A 19,160-nucleotide genomic window follows, 5' to 3' on the forward strand; every position below is an offset into this window, starting at 1 on the left:
GGGGGAAGAGAAGGGAGGGGAAACAAGAATATAACCCCCCCCAGAAAAAAGGGGGGGTTGGCTAGGGGGAAGATGGAGGCTCCCCAGGACCCCCAGCTAAGGTGGATCCCATCCCCCTGGCCACAGGAGGGAACCTAACCCTGGGGCAGGGACACAGGGGAGTATACTCACCATCAGATATACTCACCATCCGATGTCTTCGGGCGCAGCAGGGTCACCCCTTCGGCAGACTCAACACGGAAACCGTGGGAATGCCGGCAAGCCACTGCGGATGCAGTCCGTGGGGACTGGGTGACCGGCGATGGTACCGAAGTACGCGCCCGCAGGGGGGCAACTAAAGTGGAACACGATGGAGCCCCAGCCTGCAGCAGGTATAACGGTGGAGAACACCGAGACCTGCGGAAGAGAGAAAAAAGAAAAGAATAAAAATAAAAAACAGCAGAACCTGCAAAAAAGCAGGACAGGTCTGCCTCCTACGGACACTAGACTAAAACTGAATAGCCTCGTGCCTGTGGAGAGGGTATAGCCCACCTGGGAGGAGCCAACACTTTTTGTGTCTAGTGCCTCCTAGTGGTAGTTGGACATATACCCATGGTGCTGTGTCCCCCAATGCCATGCACGAGAAAAAAATAATATAGCACTGAAAATTTGATATAACACTGAGCTAAGCAAGTTTTATGCAAAAAATATATATTTTTCCTCATTTCCCTGGTTCTTTTCTGGCCCTTTGTTTACATGCAATAAAGACAATCTCTGCCCCTCCCCCTGCACTGCTAAGGGAGTGGCTACAAGAGCTGCTCTGAGTGACATGTCTGCCTGCTGGGAGACTCTGCAGCATGTTGTATGTGTAGGACTACAAGTCCCAGCTGTATAATGACACTGCTAAGGCCTCTTGCACACTGCCGTGTTTCACGGCCGTATGCGGGCCGTGGAACCGCGGCCTGGATCCCTCCTGCGAGCAGGAGCGCACGGCGTCACTGGTTGCTATGACGCCGTGCGCTCCCTGCTGCCGGCACAGTACAGTAATACACTGGTATAGATCATACCAGTGTATTACTGTATTGCGGCAGCAGGGAGCGCACGGCGTCATAGCAACCAGTGACGCCGTGCGCTCCTGCTCTCAGGAGGGATCCAGGCCGCGGTTCCACGGCCCGCATACGGCCGTGAAACACGGCAGTGTGCAAGAGGCCTAATACACAGGATCTTCCCCCTACCTTCTTGTGCAATGCTCTCTCTAGTATATCAGCTCCAGTGCCAGAATTGTCTCCTCACTGCCTGCAGAGCTGTGCAGCTGAAGGGGTTAAGAATCCTAGCAGAGGGTAGACGGCAGTGAAGGGGGGGAGAGGCGGTGGTGTGGCCAGCACAGTGACGTCTCGTTGATAGGCTTGTAAAACGAGATTTTTGTATAACTTACCAGTAAAATCTCTTTCTCGCTCTTCCTTGGGGGACACAGGAAACCTTGGGTATAGCTCATCTCCATAGGAGGCGTGACACTAAGTAAAAGACTGTTAAGCCCCTCCTCCAGCAGCTATACCCTCAGCCTGGAGAGAGAGACTTCCAGTTATGTGCCCAAGTAGTGAAAACAAAGGCAAGGAGCAACCAAAGTAACACCAACAAGTCAAAACACCCGTCAGGGCAACCAAAACCATGGGTGGGTGCTGTGTCCCCCAAGGAAGAGCGAGAAAGAGATTTTACTGGTAAGTTATACAAAAATCTCGTTTTCTCGCCCAATTCCTTGGGGGACACAGGAAACCTTGGGACGTTCAAAAGCAGTCCACAAATAGGGAGGGACCACAATCCAAGGCGAATGAAGCACCACAGGCATTAAGGCACCGCCACCTGCAAAACCAGGCGGCCCAAAGCAGCATCCGCCGATGCATAAGTGTTCACCCTGTAGAACTTGGCGAAAGTGTGCAAAGACGACCAGGTGGCCGCTTTGCACAATTGTTCAGCCGAAGCTCGATTACGCTGAGCCCAGGAAGCCCCGACCGCCCTGGTAGAATGAGCGGTAACACCAAAGGGCGGTTCCCTGCCCCTAGCACGGTAAGCCTCAACAATAGCCATCTTTATGAAGCGGGCAATAACCACCTTAGACGCCGCCAGCCCCCTGCGCGGACCCTCCGGAACCACAAACAGAGAATCCGAGCGTCGAAAGGGTCTGGTTACATCCAGGTAGATCCTCAGAGCCCGAACAACATCCAGACGGTGAAGACCCCGTTCCCGAGGATGAGACGGGGACGGGCACAGAGAAGGAAGGACAATATCCTCATTCAGGTGAAAGGCGGACACCACCTTTGGAAGAAAATCCGGAACTGGGCGGAGAACCACCTTGTCCTGGTGAAAAACCAAGAGGGGTTCCACGCAAGAAAGTGCCGCCAACTCAGACACACGCCGAAGAGACGTGATGGCGACGAGGAAGAAAACTTTGCAAGACAACAAGCGAGGGGAAACCTTGCGCAGAGGCTCGAAAGGGGAAGATTGGAGAGCCGTCAGTACAACATTAAGATCCCAAGAAGGAACGGCAGCGCGATACGGGGGAGTACAGTGAGCAACCCCCTGAAGAAAGGTCTTAACTGGACCGAGCGGAGCCAGAGGGCGCTGAAAAAGGACCGAAAGCGCTGAGATCTGACCCTTCAGGGTACTGAGAACCAAACCCAAATCCAGACCAGACTGCAAAAAGGATAAAATCGTGGGGAGAGAAAAACGAAGAGGAGGAATCCCCAAGGTCTCGCAGAAAGTCAAATAGGCCCGCCAGGTTCGGTAATAAATCCTGGACGATGCCGGTTTTCGCGCACGAATCATGGTACGGACCACGTCAGCAGAAAACCCCCGCCGCGTCAGGACCGCGGTCTCAATAGCCACGCCGCTAAACGTAGCGACCTTAAATGCTGGTGGAAGATCGGCCCTTGAGAGAGGAGGTCTTCTCTTAGAGGCAGAGGCAAGGGAGCGTCTGCCAGGAGCAACATAAGGTCGGCGTACCAAGGACGACGAGGCCAATCCGGGGCTATCAGGATCGCTGGCGTGCCCTCCGCCGCGATCTTCCGAAGGACCCGTGGAAGAAGAGGCAGGGGCGTAAACACGTAGAGGAGCGAAAACTCCGTCCAGGGAAGGACGAGCGCGTCCGGATCCTTGGCTCTGGCCATGTAGGTGGGAAGCTTGTGGTTGAATCTGGAGGCCATGAGATCCACGTCCGGACGACCCCGGGAGACATGAGACAAAGAGACTTGAAGACGTCGGGGTGCAGAGACCACTCGCCCGGGTCGATCGTCGTCCGGCTGAGGAAATCCGCCGCCCAATTGTCCACCCCCGGGATGTAAATGGCCGAAAGGGCAGGAACATGAATTTCCGCCCAGCGAAGGATTAGAGACACCTCCCTCATCGCCGCCGCGCTGCGAGTGCCCCCCTGATGATTTATGTACGCCACAGCCGTGGCATTGTCCGAATGGACCCAAACTGGGTGACCCCGAAGCAGCGAAGTCCAATGCCGGAGCGAGAGGAGGATGGCCCTCAGCTCCAGAACGTTGATCGGCAGTTTGGACTCCGATGGAGACCAAGTGCCTTGGACGGACCGAGGAGGAAACACCCCCCCACCCCCAACCTCGCAGACTGGCATCGGTGGTAATCACCAACCAAGTTATCGGCAGGAAGGACTTCCCCTGGAGAGGGGTCCGCAGCCACCAGAGGAGAGAGGAGCGAACCTGGGGGGAAAGGGGAAAATGCCGATCCAGACTCTCCTGGGACTTGTCCCAGGCGGACAGAATGGCCGTCTGAAAGGTGCGGGAGTGATACTGCGCGTAAGGAATCGCTTCGAAGCAGGACACCATCTGTCCCAAGACCCGCATGCTGAACCGGAAGGAAGGATGGCGGTGGGTCAGAAGGCTCCGAACCGACCGATGAAGGAGCTGGCGCTTCTGACGGAAGCCGAACCTCCGCTGCATCTGTATCCAGCAGCATCCCCAGAAAGACCAGTTGCCTGGATGGAACCAGAGAGGATTTGGGGAGGTTGATAATCCAACCGAACCGGCGTAAGGTTTGTAGCGAGAGATCCACACTGGTGGAAGTCAGTGACAGAGAAGGTGCCTTGATTAGGAGATCGTCCAGATATGGAAGTAGAAAGACTCCCCTGGAACGAAGTAAGGCGAGGACAGGGGCAAGGATCTTCGTGAAAATGCGAGGGGCCGTCGCCAGCCCGAAGGGGAGGGCAACGAACTAGTAGTGGTCGGACCCTACTGCAAAGCGCAGAAAGCACCGATGACACCGAGCGATTGGAATATGAAGGTAGGCGTCCTGGATGTCGATAGAGGCCAGGAACTCCCCCTTTTCCAGAGAGGCCACCACCGACCTGAGAGACTCCATCCGGAATCGCTGAAGACGAAGGAAACGGTTCAACCGTTTTAGATCCAGAATGGGACGAACCGAACCTTCCTTTTTGGGGACCACAAAAAGGTTCGAATAGAACCCCTTGAATCTGTCTCCCATAGGAACCGGGGCGATGACCCCTTTGTCCAGAAGGGTGTGAACGGCAGTAAAGAAATCGGCCGCCCCTCGGGGATCCTGGGGAACCCGGGAGCAAAAGAACCGAACTGGGGGGAGGGACGCAAACTCGAGTTTGTACCCGGAAGACACAACCTCGAGGGCCCAGGCGTCGGAGACGTGCGCCTGCCAGAAGTCCCTGAACAGGAGGAGACGCCCCCCCCACCCGGGTGGGTGGGGGGCGCACCTTCAGGTAGGGGTCTGCTTGGTCGCGGGAGGGCGAGCAGGCTGTGACTTGCGCCAGGAGGGCTGGGTCCGAAAAAAAGGCTTTTTACTTCTGTCCTGGACAGGGTTAGTGGATGGACCTGAAGTGGTGCGAGGTGCGGGAGCCCTACGGGAAGACCTGAAGCGGGGAAAAGGTGGGACGACCACGAGTGGCGCTCCTAGTCCTGGATTGGGGAAGATGTGTACTCTTCTCCTCCCCCCCCCCGTGGCTTCGGAGATGATTTCATCCAAGCGGGTCCCGAACAATCGAGAACCAGTGAAGGGAAGGCCAGTAAGAGACCGCTTTGACGTGGCGTCCGCCGACCAAACCTTTAACCAAAGCTCCCTCCTAGCCGAAACGGCCAGGGCAGACGAACGAGCAATGAGAGCCCCCGCATCCAGGGATGCTTCAAAGACAAATTTACCGGCCTGAACGATAAGTTGAGCTAGAGCACGGAGGTCTTGAATAGGGACGTCAGATTCAAGCTCCAGATCCAGCTGAGACGCCCACTCTGAAACCGCTTTTCCAGCCCAAGCGGAGGCAAAGACCGGCCTGAGAGCGGAACCGGAGGCTGCAAAGATACCCTTTGTAAGGGCCTCTATACGGCGATCCTCAGTGGATTGTAAGGAAGAACCATCTGCAACGGGAATAGCCGTGCTCTTGGACAAACGGGCCACAGGGGGGGTCGACTTTAGGTGGTGACGCCCAGTTTGTAACGCAATCCGCCGGGAATGGATAACAGACATCCAACTTTTTTTGGCGGGGTAAAACGTGCATCAGGACGGGCCCAGCCCTTAGAAACCACTGACGAGAAGTCAGCATGGAGGGGAAAAAACCGCAGACGCCTGTTTCTGGCGAAAAAAGGAAACACTTTTTTTCAGGATCAGGAGGATCGTCGTGAATCTTAAAGGTATCACGGATATTGTTAATAAGATGGCCCACGGCAGAAGCCAGTTTTGAAGGCAGTGCCGAGTCCATATCCCAATCGGAATCGACTAGCTCCCCTTCAGAGGGCAAATCCTGTAATGAGGAAGGGCCCGACTGAGAGCGCACCCTTGGGGGGGATACCGAAGCATCCGAGGATGATAGGTGTTCCGCCCTTGGCCGCTTCTGGGGTTGACGGGCTCTGGAGGTGTCGCCTGCAGAGAGAGACTCAGACGGGTCGGCTAAGACAGCAGACCCGGAGGGCCCAGCAGGGGAATCATCCGGCGGCGGTAATGGCAATGCATCTGCAAGGCGGCCCACAACGCTAGTGAGACTAACCACAGCCTGGGAAAGGGATCTAGCCCAGTCAGGGGGATCCAAGAGGCCAGGGGGTGACAACAGATGGCGGACCCTGCAATGGGTCTTTGCAAGCCGAGCAATGCGGGTCAGACTGGTCTTGAGGAAGGGGCGCCTTACATGCGGTGCAGGTATGATACCAAGGTCCAGCAGGCACTAAGGGGTCAGACATGTTGGTTGGAAGCAATATAAAAAGCGTCCAGGCCAGAGGGCTGCAGTGCTACAGAGGGTCAACAGTCCTACCAGGTCACAGTGGGAGCAGACGGCAGCGGCAACAGCAAAAGAACGGCAGCGGCAACCTGAGGTAATGATCCGTCCTGTAGTGAGACTGATCACAGCAGCAAGCAGGCACGAGAAGAGGCGGGGCTAGTGAGGAGCGGGAAGAAAGGACGTCCGCCCCTTGATTGAATCCTAAGAAGCACAGGGAAGCGGCAACGAAGCTCCGCCCCCCGCTGAAAACTTTTCGCGCGCGATTCAAAATTCACATGCCGCCGAGCCCGAATAGTATACCCCGTCCGTCTCCCTTGCCCTCCGCCGCAAGCGGAGGCGAATGACAACAACGGTGCAGGACAAGAGCCCGAAAGGAGAGGCCCAGCGCGGACCCGTGCGGTCGCTGTACGCAGTAACCCTCCCCCTTGAGAGCCGCTCAGCTCACACATACCAGGGAGCCGACAGGGCGATATGCCCGCCCCTGAATCGGGACAACGAAGGCCAGGCAGAGACAGCAGGAGCCAGTACCCTAACGGGGACGAGAGGAGGAGGAGGAGATGGGGGGGGGGGGGGGAGGAGGAGCGGAACGGCTGCACAGCCACCTCACCATTCGACGTCTTCACCCTCTGTCCATCCAGCTTGGGACGCCCCTTCAGCCACTGGCACCGAAGTGGCAGTAGCTGGAGAGGGGCTTGCAGGTGGGCGACCCTGTGCTGGCGGGATGCAGGGGAGCATGGGCTGCCCTGGTCCTCCTTTACTTCTGTGGGGGAGGCAGCAGGGCGGATAACCGGCACTGGCGCAGCTCAACCCCGGGAAAACAGAGAGGTCTACTGCGACTCTGTTGTCCCTGTAGAAAAAAACTATAAAAATAAAAAATAAAAATAAAAATCTTTAGCAAAGACAGCTCTGCAGTGCAGAGAGTGTCTTGCTCCCTTGACACTAAGCAAAAAACTGGAAGTCTCTCTCTCCAGGCTGAGGGTATAGCTGCTGGAGGAGGGGCTTAACAGTCTTTTACTTAGTGTCACGCCTCCTATGGAGATGAGCTATACCCAAGGTTTCCTGTGTCCCCCAAGGAATTGGGCGAGAAACGACCTTTATCAGAGCAGGGAGAGAAGCTGATATCACAGGTCATGTGACCCTCAGTGAAATCTGAGAAACCAGCCACTGGAGATAAAGTGAGTTAATTGGAAAGCTGCTACATTGGCTTAGTTAGGAACATAAAAAGAACAAAAAAAATAACTCGGATAGCCCCTTTAATGTTAGAGCGCGTTAGTAGTTAGGATAGAATGAATTTAGTGACAGGTTCCATTTAAAGGGGTTTCTGAGTGTTTTATACTGATGATGTATCCTCAGGACAGTATTAAAATGTAAGATAGGGGGCACACTATAGTGAAAGGGGAGTGCACTAGCGGTTCAACACATGAACATCCAAAGAGAAAGGCTGCATGGCCCCCCCCCCCCCCCAAAAAAAAATATAATAATAATAATGAAGTGCACATCCAACGAATGTAAAACCAGTGCAGACAGACATGTTATTAGACTACAAAACTAAATATTGTATACAATGTGTCATGTGCTGATACACAATAAGACCAAGCACCTACACAGATCCTACCAAAAGCCACAAATATAGGCACAATGTACATAGTCCAGGCTAACAAGGTGACAAATATACACGGTGCAGAAAAGATGCAGCTCAAAATGTACAAAAAATGAATAAATGATAATGTAGCTTTATTGCACACGCTATGCAGGTATCAGGTGCTTTGATGCTACATCATTTTTCATTTTTTTGTACATTTTGAGCTGCATCTTTGCTGCACCGTGTATATTTGTCACCTTGTTAGACTGGACTATGTATATTGTGCCTATATTTGAGGCTTTTGGTAGGATCTGTGTAGGTGCTTGGTCTTATTGTATACAGCACATGACACATTGTATACAATATTTAGCTTTGTCTGTATGTCTTTGTAGTCTAATAACATTTCTGCACTGCTTTTACATTCATTGGATGTGCACTTCATTGGGGGGTTTTCTTGGGCCATGCAGCCTCTCTCTTTGGGTATCCTCAAGATAAGTCATCAGTATGTGATCAGCAGTGGTCTGACTCTGGTGAGCACGCACGCCGCTCAGCTGTATGAAGAAGCCACAGTGCTCTGGTGACCACCACAGCCTCTTCCTAAGCCATGGGCATCACGTTCATCAGTCATGGTCTAGGCGCTAACCAATGGACGGTGCTGTGCTTGGTAAAGCTACGATGAGGAGCCACAGCCTCTTCCTAAGCCATGGGCATCACGTTCATCAGTTATGGTCTAGGCACTAACCAATGGAAAGTGCTGTGCTTGGTAAGCTACAAGGAGGCGCCACAGCCTCTTCCTAAGCCATGGGCATCACGTTCATCAGTCATGGTCTAGGCGCTAACCATCGGACAGTGCTGTGCTTGGTAAGTCACGAGGAGGCCACAGGCTCTTCAAACAGCTGATTGGCAGTGGTGTTGGGAGTCGGAATACCAGAAATCAGACCAATCCTGAGGAGCTTTCATGAATTCCTTACTCCGGGAAAACTCCTTTAAAACTAAAAAAGCTCTGTACATGGGATAAATTAGACTGGTTATCCTCTAAAGCTTTTAAGAAAGTTTCCAACAATTTGATATCCTGCGCACATGTATGTGTAAATTGCTTTTCCTCTTTCCAAAGCACCTATCAACAGGATGCAGACTTGTGGCTGCTGCAAATAGAGAGGCGGCCACCCATGTGTAGATTTTAGACATTTCTATGGTATGTTTGGCTATTTTCTGAACTGCCATAGAAATGATTGGTAAGAGCCGTGCATGCGTTTCCACTACCATGCGGCCGTGAGATGGGACCCAGTCTGAGATAATGGCATATCCCGTGTAGTTATAGATTACATACTTGTTATAGTGCCCCCTTGTGTTCTTCTGATTCCCTCCCAAAACATTCTCCTTATGTGGTGGAATGATAATGCACTATGCGTCTAACTAGAAATCGGACACATTAGGAGAACGTACCAAAAGAACACCAGAGACCATAAAGTATCTGGCAGCATAATCTAGACTTTTAATGATATCAAATGCAAAAATTGTTATATGCCTGATCCGAAACAGAAGTATAACAGGTTTACCCGTCGCTCCCTTCAGAGGATAAGGGTGCCTTCACATGCAGTAGATTTTGCTGCTGAAACCCATGTGCTTTCTGCCAAAACTATCTCATTCAGATGAATGGAACAGATTTATGCAGTATGTGAACATGCCCTAAGGCTGACAAAAAAACAGAACCGCAGCAAAGAGCACGTTCCACTGCTGCCTTGTCAGCTTAATCACTATATGATGCAATTTTGAGGCTTTAAAGTTAGCACGTCACTCTCTAGAGATTGGCTACTTGTGCTAAGCACATTAATTTAAAGGGGTTTTCCTCTATTTTCACCCCGGCAGCCCCTCCTGACTTGCGCATCGGAGCAGTTCATGCTGAGATGCTCTCCTTTGCCATTCACCCATGTGGTGGCAAAAGCGACGTTTTGGCTCGCACATGAGAAAGGCTTGAAAAAGGCTCATGTGCGAGCTGAAACATCGCTTTTGCCACCACATGGGTGAATAAAACTTACACCGTTTTACTGAAGAACCGTTTGGAGTGCAGTCTGATTTTCTTGCTGTCTATAATGATAGATAGATATAGAACTCAGAGTCAGCAGTGCTGTACAAGGATTGTCATCTCTCACATCAGCCTCTATCCACATTGGAATTATGGAATCTAAAGTTTAAATTACAGTTGCTGTTCCAACATATCAGGCTATTCCCTATGCACAGGACAGGAGATAAGCATCTGGACATGGGGGTTCCCACCGATCATGAGACGGGGGTGTCGCACGTGCCCATATGAATGAAGCGGCAAAGAGATGCTGCAGCCCCCCGAAAGTAGCCTAAAGTTGGGTCAGCACCAAAGACTAAAAGAGAAGACACTACAGGAGTAAAGCAAGTGTCAGGCATGTGGAGAGTAAGGCTAGATTCACATGAGGGCTTTTACATCTGTATTACAGCAGCAAATCCTGGCATGACTGCAGGTCTAAGGACACAAAATAACTCAAAGATCTCCATGATGCTGATCATGTAACTAGACCAATGGTCAGGCCATGATTTAAGCCATTTCATGATCATATGAAGCCAGCCAAAAGAGAAATTCTACCGTATTAGGTCCAAGCAAAACTGGGCTTAAAAATGCATGCATCAAAAACACTCAAAACCAATATATACAGTTCACAATACAACCAATCTGGTAAATTGTCAATTAGAAACACTGCCATTGATGGAAATAAAATAAAAATGCCAGGATACTCACCATTTCGTTTAGACCAGCGATGTAGGCAAGAACTTCGAACAAGTGCTTCATCCACTTTGCCTCCAGACATGTTATCCATAAACTGTCGGCCGTGCTCCAGTGCCAAGTAGCAATCATTACAGCAGTCTTGCTCTTCAACACGAGCTGCGTAGTTCACAATGCTGGTTTTTGTTGCTGGCTCTTCATCCATAATGCCAAACGGTGAGAACAGATTAGTGCACTGATCATGTAGAAGTAGTATTAATTCATCCGGCATTTTTTCAGCATCCTTTAGCACCCTATGATCAGATCCTGCAGCTCTAAGGGCGTCAAATCGTTTTTCCACTTCCTTGGAGCATTCTGTATGTCTGCCAATTATATCCAACTCATCCTCCAAAAACAAGCCAGAGTTGTTGCCAAACTTCCGATTCATCACTGCACTAAAGCCACATGTGCAGCGGTACTGAACTTCTTGGGTGGGATCGGGAATATACACGCCAACATCTGCACCTTTGATGTTCATGTTGCACACACAAATGCAGCAGCTGTCAAAATTGCAATCCTTAAAAAGATTCATTACAGATTCTGAAAGGATAAGGTTGACGTAGAGGCTGTGTGCCTCTGGTATCGATGGAACAGTTGCTGGTTCTACTGAATTTAGGTGTCTGCATGTTGAAGGTGTGGAGGCCGGAGAGTATAAATCAGAGTTCTCATATTTGACAGACCCTTGAGCACTGGCTGGACCTGCTCTTGGGGTGCGAGGCGTTCTTGGCGTTCGCGGAGTGGGAGCAGAAAAGCGAGGTGTGGCAGGGGAAGGAAGAATGCCTGCTCCGCCATTGCTTGGTGGGGCACTATTAGACATTCCAAATGGTGTATGGGTTTGCGGTGTGTAGGTCTGAACGTATTCTTGGTCAATTGCACTGCTGACACTAGAGATATTGCTAAGAGGGGAAAAAATAATGTCAGTTCAGGTACTATGTAAAGGTTTAATGATGTATACATTTAAAGCAATCCTAAATGTGGCCAAGCACCTTATATACCGTATTTATCGGCGTATAACACGCACTTTTCCCCCCTGAAAATAGGGGGCAAATGATGTATGCGTGTTATACGCTGATTAGGGCTGAAACGTGTCCTCCGGAGGCCAGAGAGGCAGGACTGAGCCGGCCGGCACAGCGGAGGGAGGAGGAAGGAGGAGGGAGTCCCTCCCTCCCCACTGTGCGCGGCTGCCGCTGAAGACCAACGAGGACAGAGTAGGAGGAGGAGGGGAGGGACTGTGGCCACTGCGCCACCAATGAATGTGCCGGCCATATCCCACAGTTCCGATCGGAGTCCCAGCAGTGTAATGCTGGGGCTCCGATCGCTTACCATGGCAGCCAGGAGTCACGCTACTGAAGTCCTGGCTGCCATGGTATGTTAGTGAGCAGAGCATTATACTCACGTGCGCTGTGGCCGCCGGTCGCTCCTTCTTCTGTCTGTGCGGCGGATTGCTAATGCTGTAAGCATTAGCAATGCGCCGCACAGACCTATGAGAAGGAGCGACCGGCGGCCACAGCGCACGTGAGTATAATGCGCTGCTCTCTGCTCACTAACATACCATGGCAGCCAGGACTTCAGTAGCGTGACTCCTGGCTGCCATGGTAAGCGATCGGAGCCCCAGCATTACACTGCTGGGGCTCCGATAGGAACTGACACTGCCACCAATGATGGGGGGGAGGAGGGGGACCCTGTGGCCACTGCCACCAATGATTAATACTGGGGAGGGAGGGGGGGGGGGTTTGTGTTACCAGAGGGAGCAGATCAGAGGCTTTATTTGAAATTTAATTTTTTTTTCCTGAAATTTCCCTCTAAAATGAAGGTGCGTGTTATACGCCCGTGCGTGTTATACGCCGATAAATACGGTAACTGTCAACTAAATGATCATTTATCGAACAGCTATTCCTCCAAATCTCCACTTCCCACAAACAAATGCTGAGATAGGGAGAGGGGAACAAGGCTTATCTTGTGCAAGAACAAATATTATCCTTCCTGATCCAGACCTCTCTCTTCTCTTATCGGGGAGAGTTGGGACACCCCTTACACATTATAGGTCAGAAAATTCAACAGATTCTGAAGACATTCATGTTATGTTTATGGCCACCTTAAATGGAATTGCCCATCTAAGACAACGGGGGCATATCGCTAGAATATCCCCCTATTGTCTCATCGGTGCGGGTCCCACAGCTACACTAGGCACGGAGCCTGGAAAAATATGGAGGGTGCATTGCGCATGTGCAGCCTCCCTCCATTCATTTGTATGGGACCGCTGAGAATAGCAAAGCACTGGCTCTGCTATTTCTGTCGACCCCATAGAAATTAATTGGAGCAGGGCCGCGCTAGCATGGTGCGTTCCCATTAACTACTAAGGGTCCTCCAGCCACCACTTTCACCGCTCTGTTCTTGATATGCCCCCATTGTTGCAGATGGAACACCCCTTTAAAGGGAGTCTTTCACCGAATATGACCATTACAGACCACTCAGATCAGGTTCTCCATTACTTTCCCCAGCTTACTATGGTACCTTTCATATTGCACTCCATCGCTGATTTGCTCCAAAAAACACTTTTGTACCATATGGTAATTAGGTTCTGAAGGTGCCCAGGCCCCTGGACGCTTTGCTCATCAAACCCCTCCTCTTTCACCCCTCTGGCCCGCCCTTGTTTAATCTGATTACCTCCTCCTCTCCATCTGAAATCCCGTGCCTCCGCCGGCTGGATCGCACGCATGGCGCATGCGCATTTAAAGTCCCTGTTCCTCTGCCCATAATGAGCAATGAAGTGCGCACGCGCCGGGAATGTGTGGAGCGGCGAGGACGTGGGATTTCAGAGAGAGGAGGGGGTAATCAAATTAAACAAGGGCGGGCCAGGTGGGTGCAAGAGGAGGGGTTTGGTAAGCAAAGCGCAGAGGGGCCTGGGCACCGGCCGCATGAACGCCGCCCCTGGGCACCTTCGGAACCTAATTACCATATGGCATCAAAGTGTTTTTTGGAGCAAATCAGCGATGGACTGCAATATGAAAGGTACCATAGTAAGCTGGGGAAAGTAATGGAGAACCTGATCTGAGTGGTCTGTAATGGTCATATTCAGTGAAAGACTCCCTTTAAGACACAAAAGTGCACACAAAAAATTGTTGGATTGTCTTAAACAACCCCCCACCCACACACAAAAAATGTAAAAATAAATAAATCCACTTGGCACAAAGCACTACAAAAAAAAAAAAAAAAAATAATCTGTTACACCAGAAAGATACAAAAAGTAGCTTACCCATCTTTGATGAAAGGCATTGTGGGTACAGATGGAAGCAAGTCCAATTTTCCAACAGTCCAACTTGGACGGTAAATGCACTCATCTGGCAACTTGATGGGTGGCAAGCACTGGCTAGGTAGGGTCTTCAAAGGAGCAAACATGGTACACCCCACCATTACTTGACAGGTTTCGGGTTTGTATACATAGGAAAAATCCTGTGAAGAGGAAAGAATTCCATATTTTACTCCTCTAAGACATTTCTTCAAGGCAGAAGGAAACCGAGAGTCACATTTAACAGAGGCAGGAAAACATAAAAAGCAATGGAATAAGGTCACAATGACACTGCCCAGGCTCAATTATAGTCATAGCTCACAACACTAAATTGTAGAGGGCACTGCATGCTATGAAACATTTTCACTGAACTTAAATTCTAAAAAATAATTTCAAAAATAGCGGAGTAAAAACTCTCACCCTAAACTTTGTAATGTGATTAATCGGATGACAAATCCACTGGGAACGCATACAACCAGTTTAGCTGCACAAAGTTTAGGGGAAAAGCTTTTGTTCATTATCAATTGTGCCAGTACCTGTAGACACTCCAACAAAGAGCACCAGGAGAACCAATGTCTGACATGACAGAAACTAGCAGTAGATATAATCACAATTACGTATGTATAGGTAGACACCAATTACCTTGACTTCACAATGCTTTGGGCTACAGAATCCTTCATCCACTTCAATTTTGAACTGGGTAGATATCCCATCAAGTGTTGTTCCTCCTGGTGTAGTGTCTATGTTGCCATAATCTTTGCTGTTCATATTCATAGGCGAGAAGCCCAAGTGCTGTTCCAAAGATGGGGGCGTGGGGTACATTTTATGAAGATCAACTGTACCTGTAGAAGAATAATTTAATTGCATAAAGAATAATTTCATAATTTGCATTAAGCCACTTTGGCATAATTTACATCAGACTAGAAAGCCCTGCTCTTCATAAACCAGTAAAAATTATGTAGGTGAATACGAAACACACCAGGGCTTAATTTTTAAGGGAAAAAGGTTCACCTTTGAAAGCCCTTCTATAGTAGATTCAGTATACAGAGGGGACTCCATATGCAGCAACTGACAATGCTTGCACTGTTCCCTTTACAAGAGGGATGCACACCATAATCATTTTCTTCACAGAACTCTATATATAACACCTGTACTACGCCACTTGTACCTGGCAGACCACCCATGGGGAAACTGACCCCACCCCGATAATGATCAGATTCTTAAGGCGTTCCCTGTGTAATAAACATGCCAAGTGCTAAAAAATGTAGTCATCAAATACATAACCAACAAGCTTGAGAAGCAAAGCCACAATTTCAGGGTAAAGATAAAAAAAACAATTACTTATGCACGACAAAGGGTCCAAATTTCCAGATTTTGACTCCTTGTTGTTGCTCTTGTCATCATGGTGAAGGTTCCTTTTTGATCCGGGCTTTAAAACAAAAAAAAAATGAATTGATATTTTAAAATAGGAATAGCAAGTCTAAAATAATCCCATTCAAAAGTACAAGGAAGGAGGAAAGAGGGCATGAAGAGGGGATGGGTGGAGGCACATGATGATCACTTATTTAGAGAAAGATTCCGTACCGTGAGCTCGTCTTCATCAGAGTTAAAAAGGTTATCCAAGTCAGTGTAGGACACCACAAGGTCAGTTTCATGGAAGAGGCTGGTTGAGACTGTGCGGGCATGAGCTGCTGATCTCTGAGGATCTGGAAGAAAACGTACGTTAGTATACATAAGGTCTAAATGCCTCCACCTATCAGTATATGGTGATTAATGGCAGCTTAAGTAAGCTTTCACAATATAAGGGGAGAGGGTGATGGGTTAGCGTTTAGAGGTCGGTCAATAGAAAATTATAAAACACCCTACAGACACTTTGTTTCAGTGGCGTTTTAAGAAAGTTTCCTAGCGTTATTTGCTCGCTCGCAGACTTTTTTGTTCTAGTTGTGCCTTCTCCCCCTCCCCTCCTATATAACCTTAGATAGGGTAGCATAAAAAGCCTGACCGACCTGCCTTTTCATTCACTGAGGGGCTCCAGCTGCAGCCAATTGTCTTACAGCCAGACACAGTGAGAAGGAGGGGGACATGGCTGAACTCCTCATCTACATTACTCACCTTGTTTGACTGATGGGCTGAATAATGACATTGCATCTTCACCTTCTTGGGCTAAACCACCAACACTCGACATTCCATCATCTGCCTAAAAGGAAAGACATACCAATAATGGGGTAGAGGTTTTTCATTGAATAATGACAGATTTTTAGATGGACACAAATTGCATGTATTTGGTATTGAAGAATGTAGAAAATTTTTATGAATTATTGAGAGGCTATTCCATCCTAATTAAACTGTTTAACCATTTTCAGCAATGGATTTCCTTTATGCTGGGTATTAACCCCTTCTACTTCGGGCCAGTTTTCACCTTCCTGCCCAGGCCATTTTTTGTAAATCTGACATGTCACTTTACGTGGTAATAACTTTGGAACACTTACTTATCCAAGCCATTCTGAGACTGTACTTCATGATAGTTATAAATTTTAGTCAATATATTTCACCTTTATTTAATGAAAAAATACAATTTTCAAGATTTCAATTTCTCTGCTTTTAAAACAGAAAGTGATACCTCATAAAATGTTTATTACTTAACATTTCCCACATGTCCACCTTATGTTGGCATCATTTTGTAAATTTCATTTTATTTTTTAGGAAGTTAGAAGGCTTCAAATTTTAGAAGCAATTTATAAACTAAGAACATTTCCAAAACCCACTTTTTAAAAGACCATTTCAGGTCTGAAGTTACTTTGTGGGGCTTACATAGTGGACCCCCCCCCCCCCCATAAATTACCCCATTGTAGAAACTACACCCCTCAAGTTACTCAAAACTGATTTCACAAACTTTGTTAACCCTTTAGGTGTTCCACAAGAACTAAAAGGAAAATCGAGATAACATTTTTAAATTTTACTTTTTTTGGCAGATTTTCCAATTTTTTTCTTTAACATATCGAGGGTTAACAGCCAAACAAAGCTCAATATTTATTAACCTTTATTAATTTATTCTTAGGTTTACATAAACACCACAGATGTGGTTGTAAACTGATGTAAGGGCACACGATGGGGCGCAGAAGGAAAGGAACGCCATATGGTTTTTGGAATGCAGATTTGGCTGGACTGGTTTTTAGATGCCATGTGCTATTTGAAGCCTCCCAGATGCACCCTTACAGGGTTCCAAAAAGTGACCCCATTTTGGAAACTAGAGAATAAGGTGCCAGTTTTATTGGTACTATTTTGGGGTACACATGATTTTTAATTGCTCTATTACTTTTTTTGTGAGGCAAGGTAACTAAAAAAAAAATTGCAGTTTTTATTTTTTACAACATTCATCTGACAGGGTAGATCATGTGCTATTTTTATAGAGCAGGTTGTTACGAACCCAATGATATCAAATATGTCTTATTTGTTTGTTTCAGTTTTACATAATAAAGCATTTTAAAAAAAAAATATATGTTTGTGTGTCTCCATTTTCTGAATGCCATATATTTTTTTTCTGCAGATAGTTTTTTGCAGGAAGTTGACATTTTTATTGGTACCATTTTTGGGTACGTAAGATATTTTAATCATTCATTATTACACTTTATGGTGCAAGTTGACAAAAAATTGGTTGTTTTGGCAGTTTTTATTTATTTATTTTTACAACGTTCACCTGAGGCGTTAGATCATGTGACATTTCTATAGGGCAGATAGTTACGGACGTGGCAATACCCAATATGTATACTTTTTCTTATTTGTTTAATTTTTACACAATAATAGCATTTTTAAAACCCAAAAAAATAATGTTTTAGTGTCACGATAGTTTGAGAGTCATATTTTTTTTTATTTTTTTTGACCGATTGTCTTAGGTAGGTCTCATTTTTTGTGGGATGAGGTAACTGATTGGTACTAGTTTGAGGGGCATACGCCTTTTTAAATTGTTTGGTGTTGCACTTTTTGTGATTTAAGGTTACAAAAATAGCTTTTTTGAAAAGTTTACATTTTATTTTTTAAAATGGTGTTTATCAGACAGGGTGGACCATGTGATATATTTATAGAGTCGGTCGTTACGGACGCGGTGATACCCAATATGTGTGTTTTTTCCCCTTTTTTTCTTTTATTTTTTTATTATAAAATGAGGGAAAAGGGGTGTTTTTTCATTTTTTTTTTACTTGAAACTTCATTTTTGTTTTATTAAAAAAACTTCTGCATTTCTTTTTTTCTGTCCCACTCTGGGACTTCAACTTTTGGGGGTCTGATCCCCTCTGCAATGCATTACAATACATCTGTATTGTAATGCATTGCCGGTTAGAGTATTACACTGAGTAGTAAACTAACATGTTGCCTAGGAGAGCTAGCCTGAGGCTGCATTTCTTGGGCCCCCGTAGAAGGCAGGTCCCAATGCCGTGCAAGGCAATGGGCAGCCTCTGCACTGCATTGGGCAAACTTGTCACCCATCGGGTCCCCACCACAGCAGCGCGGGGACCCAAGGGGATCCCTCACCCACTGCAAACCCCTTCTATGCCGCAGTCAGCGCTGCCCGCGGCATGGAAAAGGTTAATCCGCCAGCATCGGGTTTTACAGCGATGCCGTTGAATACAGCAGGGGCCCAGCTAATCAGGGACTGCCAGGCCCCTGCAGTGATCAGGCGCACACCGCTCCAGTGCCCGCCCCATCACCATGACGTAATAGTACGTCAAAATGCGGCAAGTCCCTTTACGCCATGATGTACTTTTACGTCATATGTCGGGAAGGGGTTAAGGTAATAAAGGGGATTACCCTAAATAAGAACCTCATGTTAGACAGAGCAAAGAGATATATATCTAAACAAGGCAGTCGCTCATTTAAATAAACGCTGTAAAACTAATTTCACAAGAACAAATCCCATATACAGCTTTGTCACCTAGAAAATCTGCCATTTCAGCTTTATTGTACAGGTCGTTACAACTGCAGTGATACCAAAGGGCTTTGTGACTTTTTGGGCTTGGGGTACTTCCACACTTGCGTTGTTGGATTCCGGCAGGCAGTTCCGTCACCGGAACAGATTGTCAGATCCGGCAATCTGTATGAAAACGGATACCATTTGTAGACGGATCAGTATCACAAATGCATTGCAATACCGGACCAGTCTCTCTGGTTGTCATCCAGAAAACCAGCACTTTTACACACAAGAGATGACGCTAGGATTTTCTTAAAATTTTTTAATAAAAAGAACAAAGGACCACTTTAGCAAGCAGAGACA

The 19,160-nt window shown here is 47.9% G+C and overlaps 1 protein-coding gene across 1 annotated transcript in view; it reads right to left on the minus strand.

Moving 5' to 3' along the window:
• Nucleotides 1-19,160, minus strand: part of MED13 (mediator complex subunit 13) — an 87,360-nt gene that overhangs the window by 24,907 nt on the left and 43,293 nt on the right. The window contains exons 11-16 of the mRNA XM_044286286.1: nt 16,007-16,091; nt 15,479-15,600; nt 15,236-15,323; nt 14,537-14,736; nt 13,862-14,058; nt 10,582-11,501 (exon numbers count right to left, since the gene is read on the minus strand). Coding sequence (XP_044142221.1) covers nt 10,582-11,501; nt 13,862-14,058; nt 14,537-14,736; nt 15,236-15,323; nt 15,479-15,600; nt 16,007-16,091 — 1,612 coding nt within the window. The remainder of the gene's footprint in view (nt 1-10,581; nt 11,502-13,861; nt 14,059-14,536; nt 14,737-15,235; nt 15,324-15,478; nt 15,601-16,006; nt 16,092-19,160) is intronic.

The sequence above is a fragment of the Bufo gargarizans genome, chromosome 3, assembly GCF_014858855.1.
Source record: "Bufo gargarizans isolate SCDJY-AF-19 chromosome 3, ASM1485885v1, whole genome shotgun sequence".
In the NCBI taxonomy this organism is placed as follows: Eukaryota; Metazoa; Chordata; class Amphibia; order Anura; family Bufonidae; genus Bufo; species Bufo gargarizans.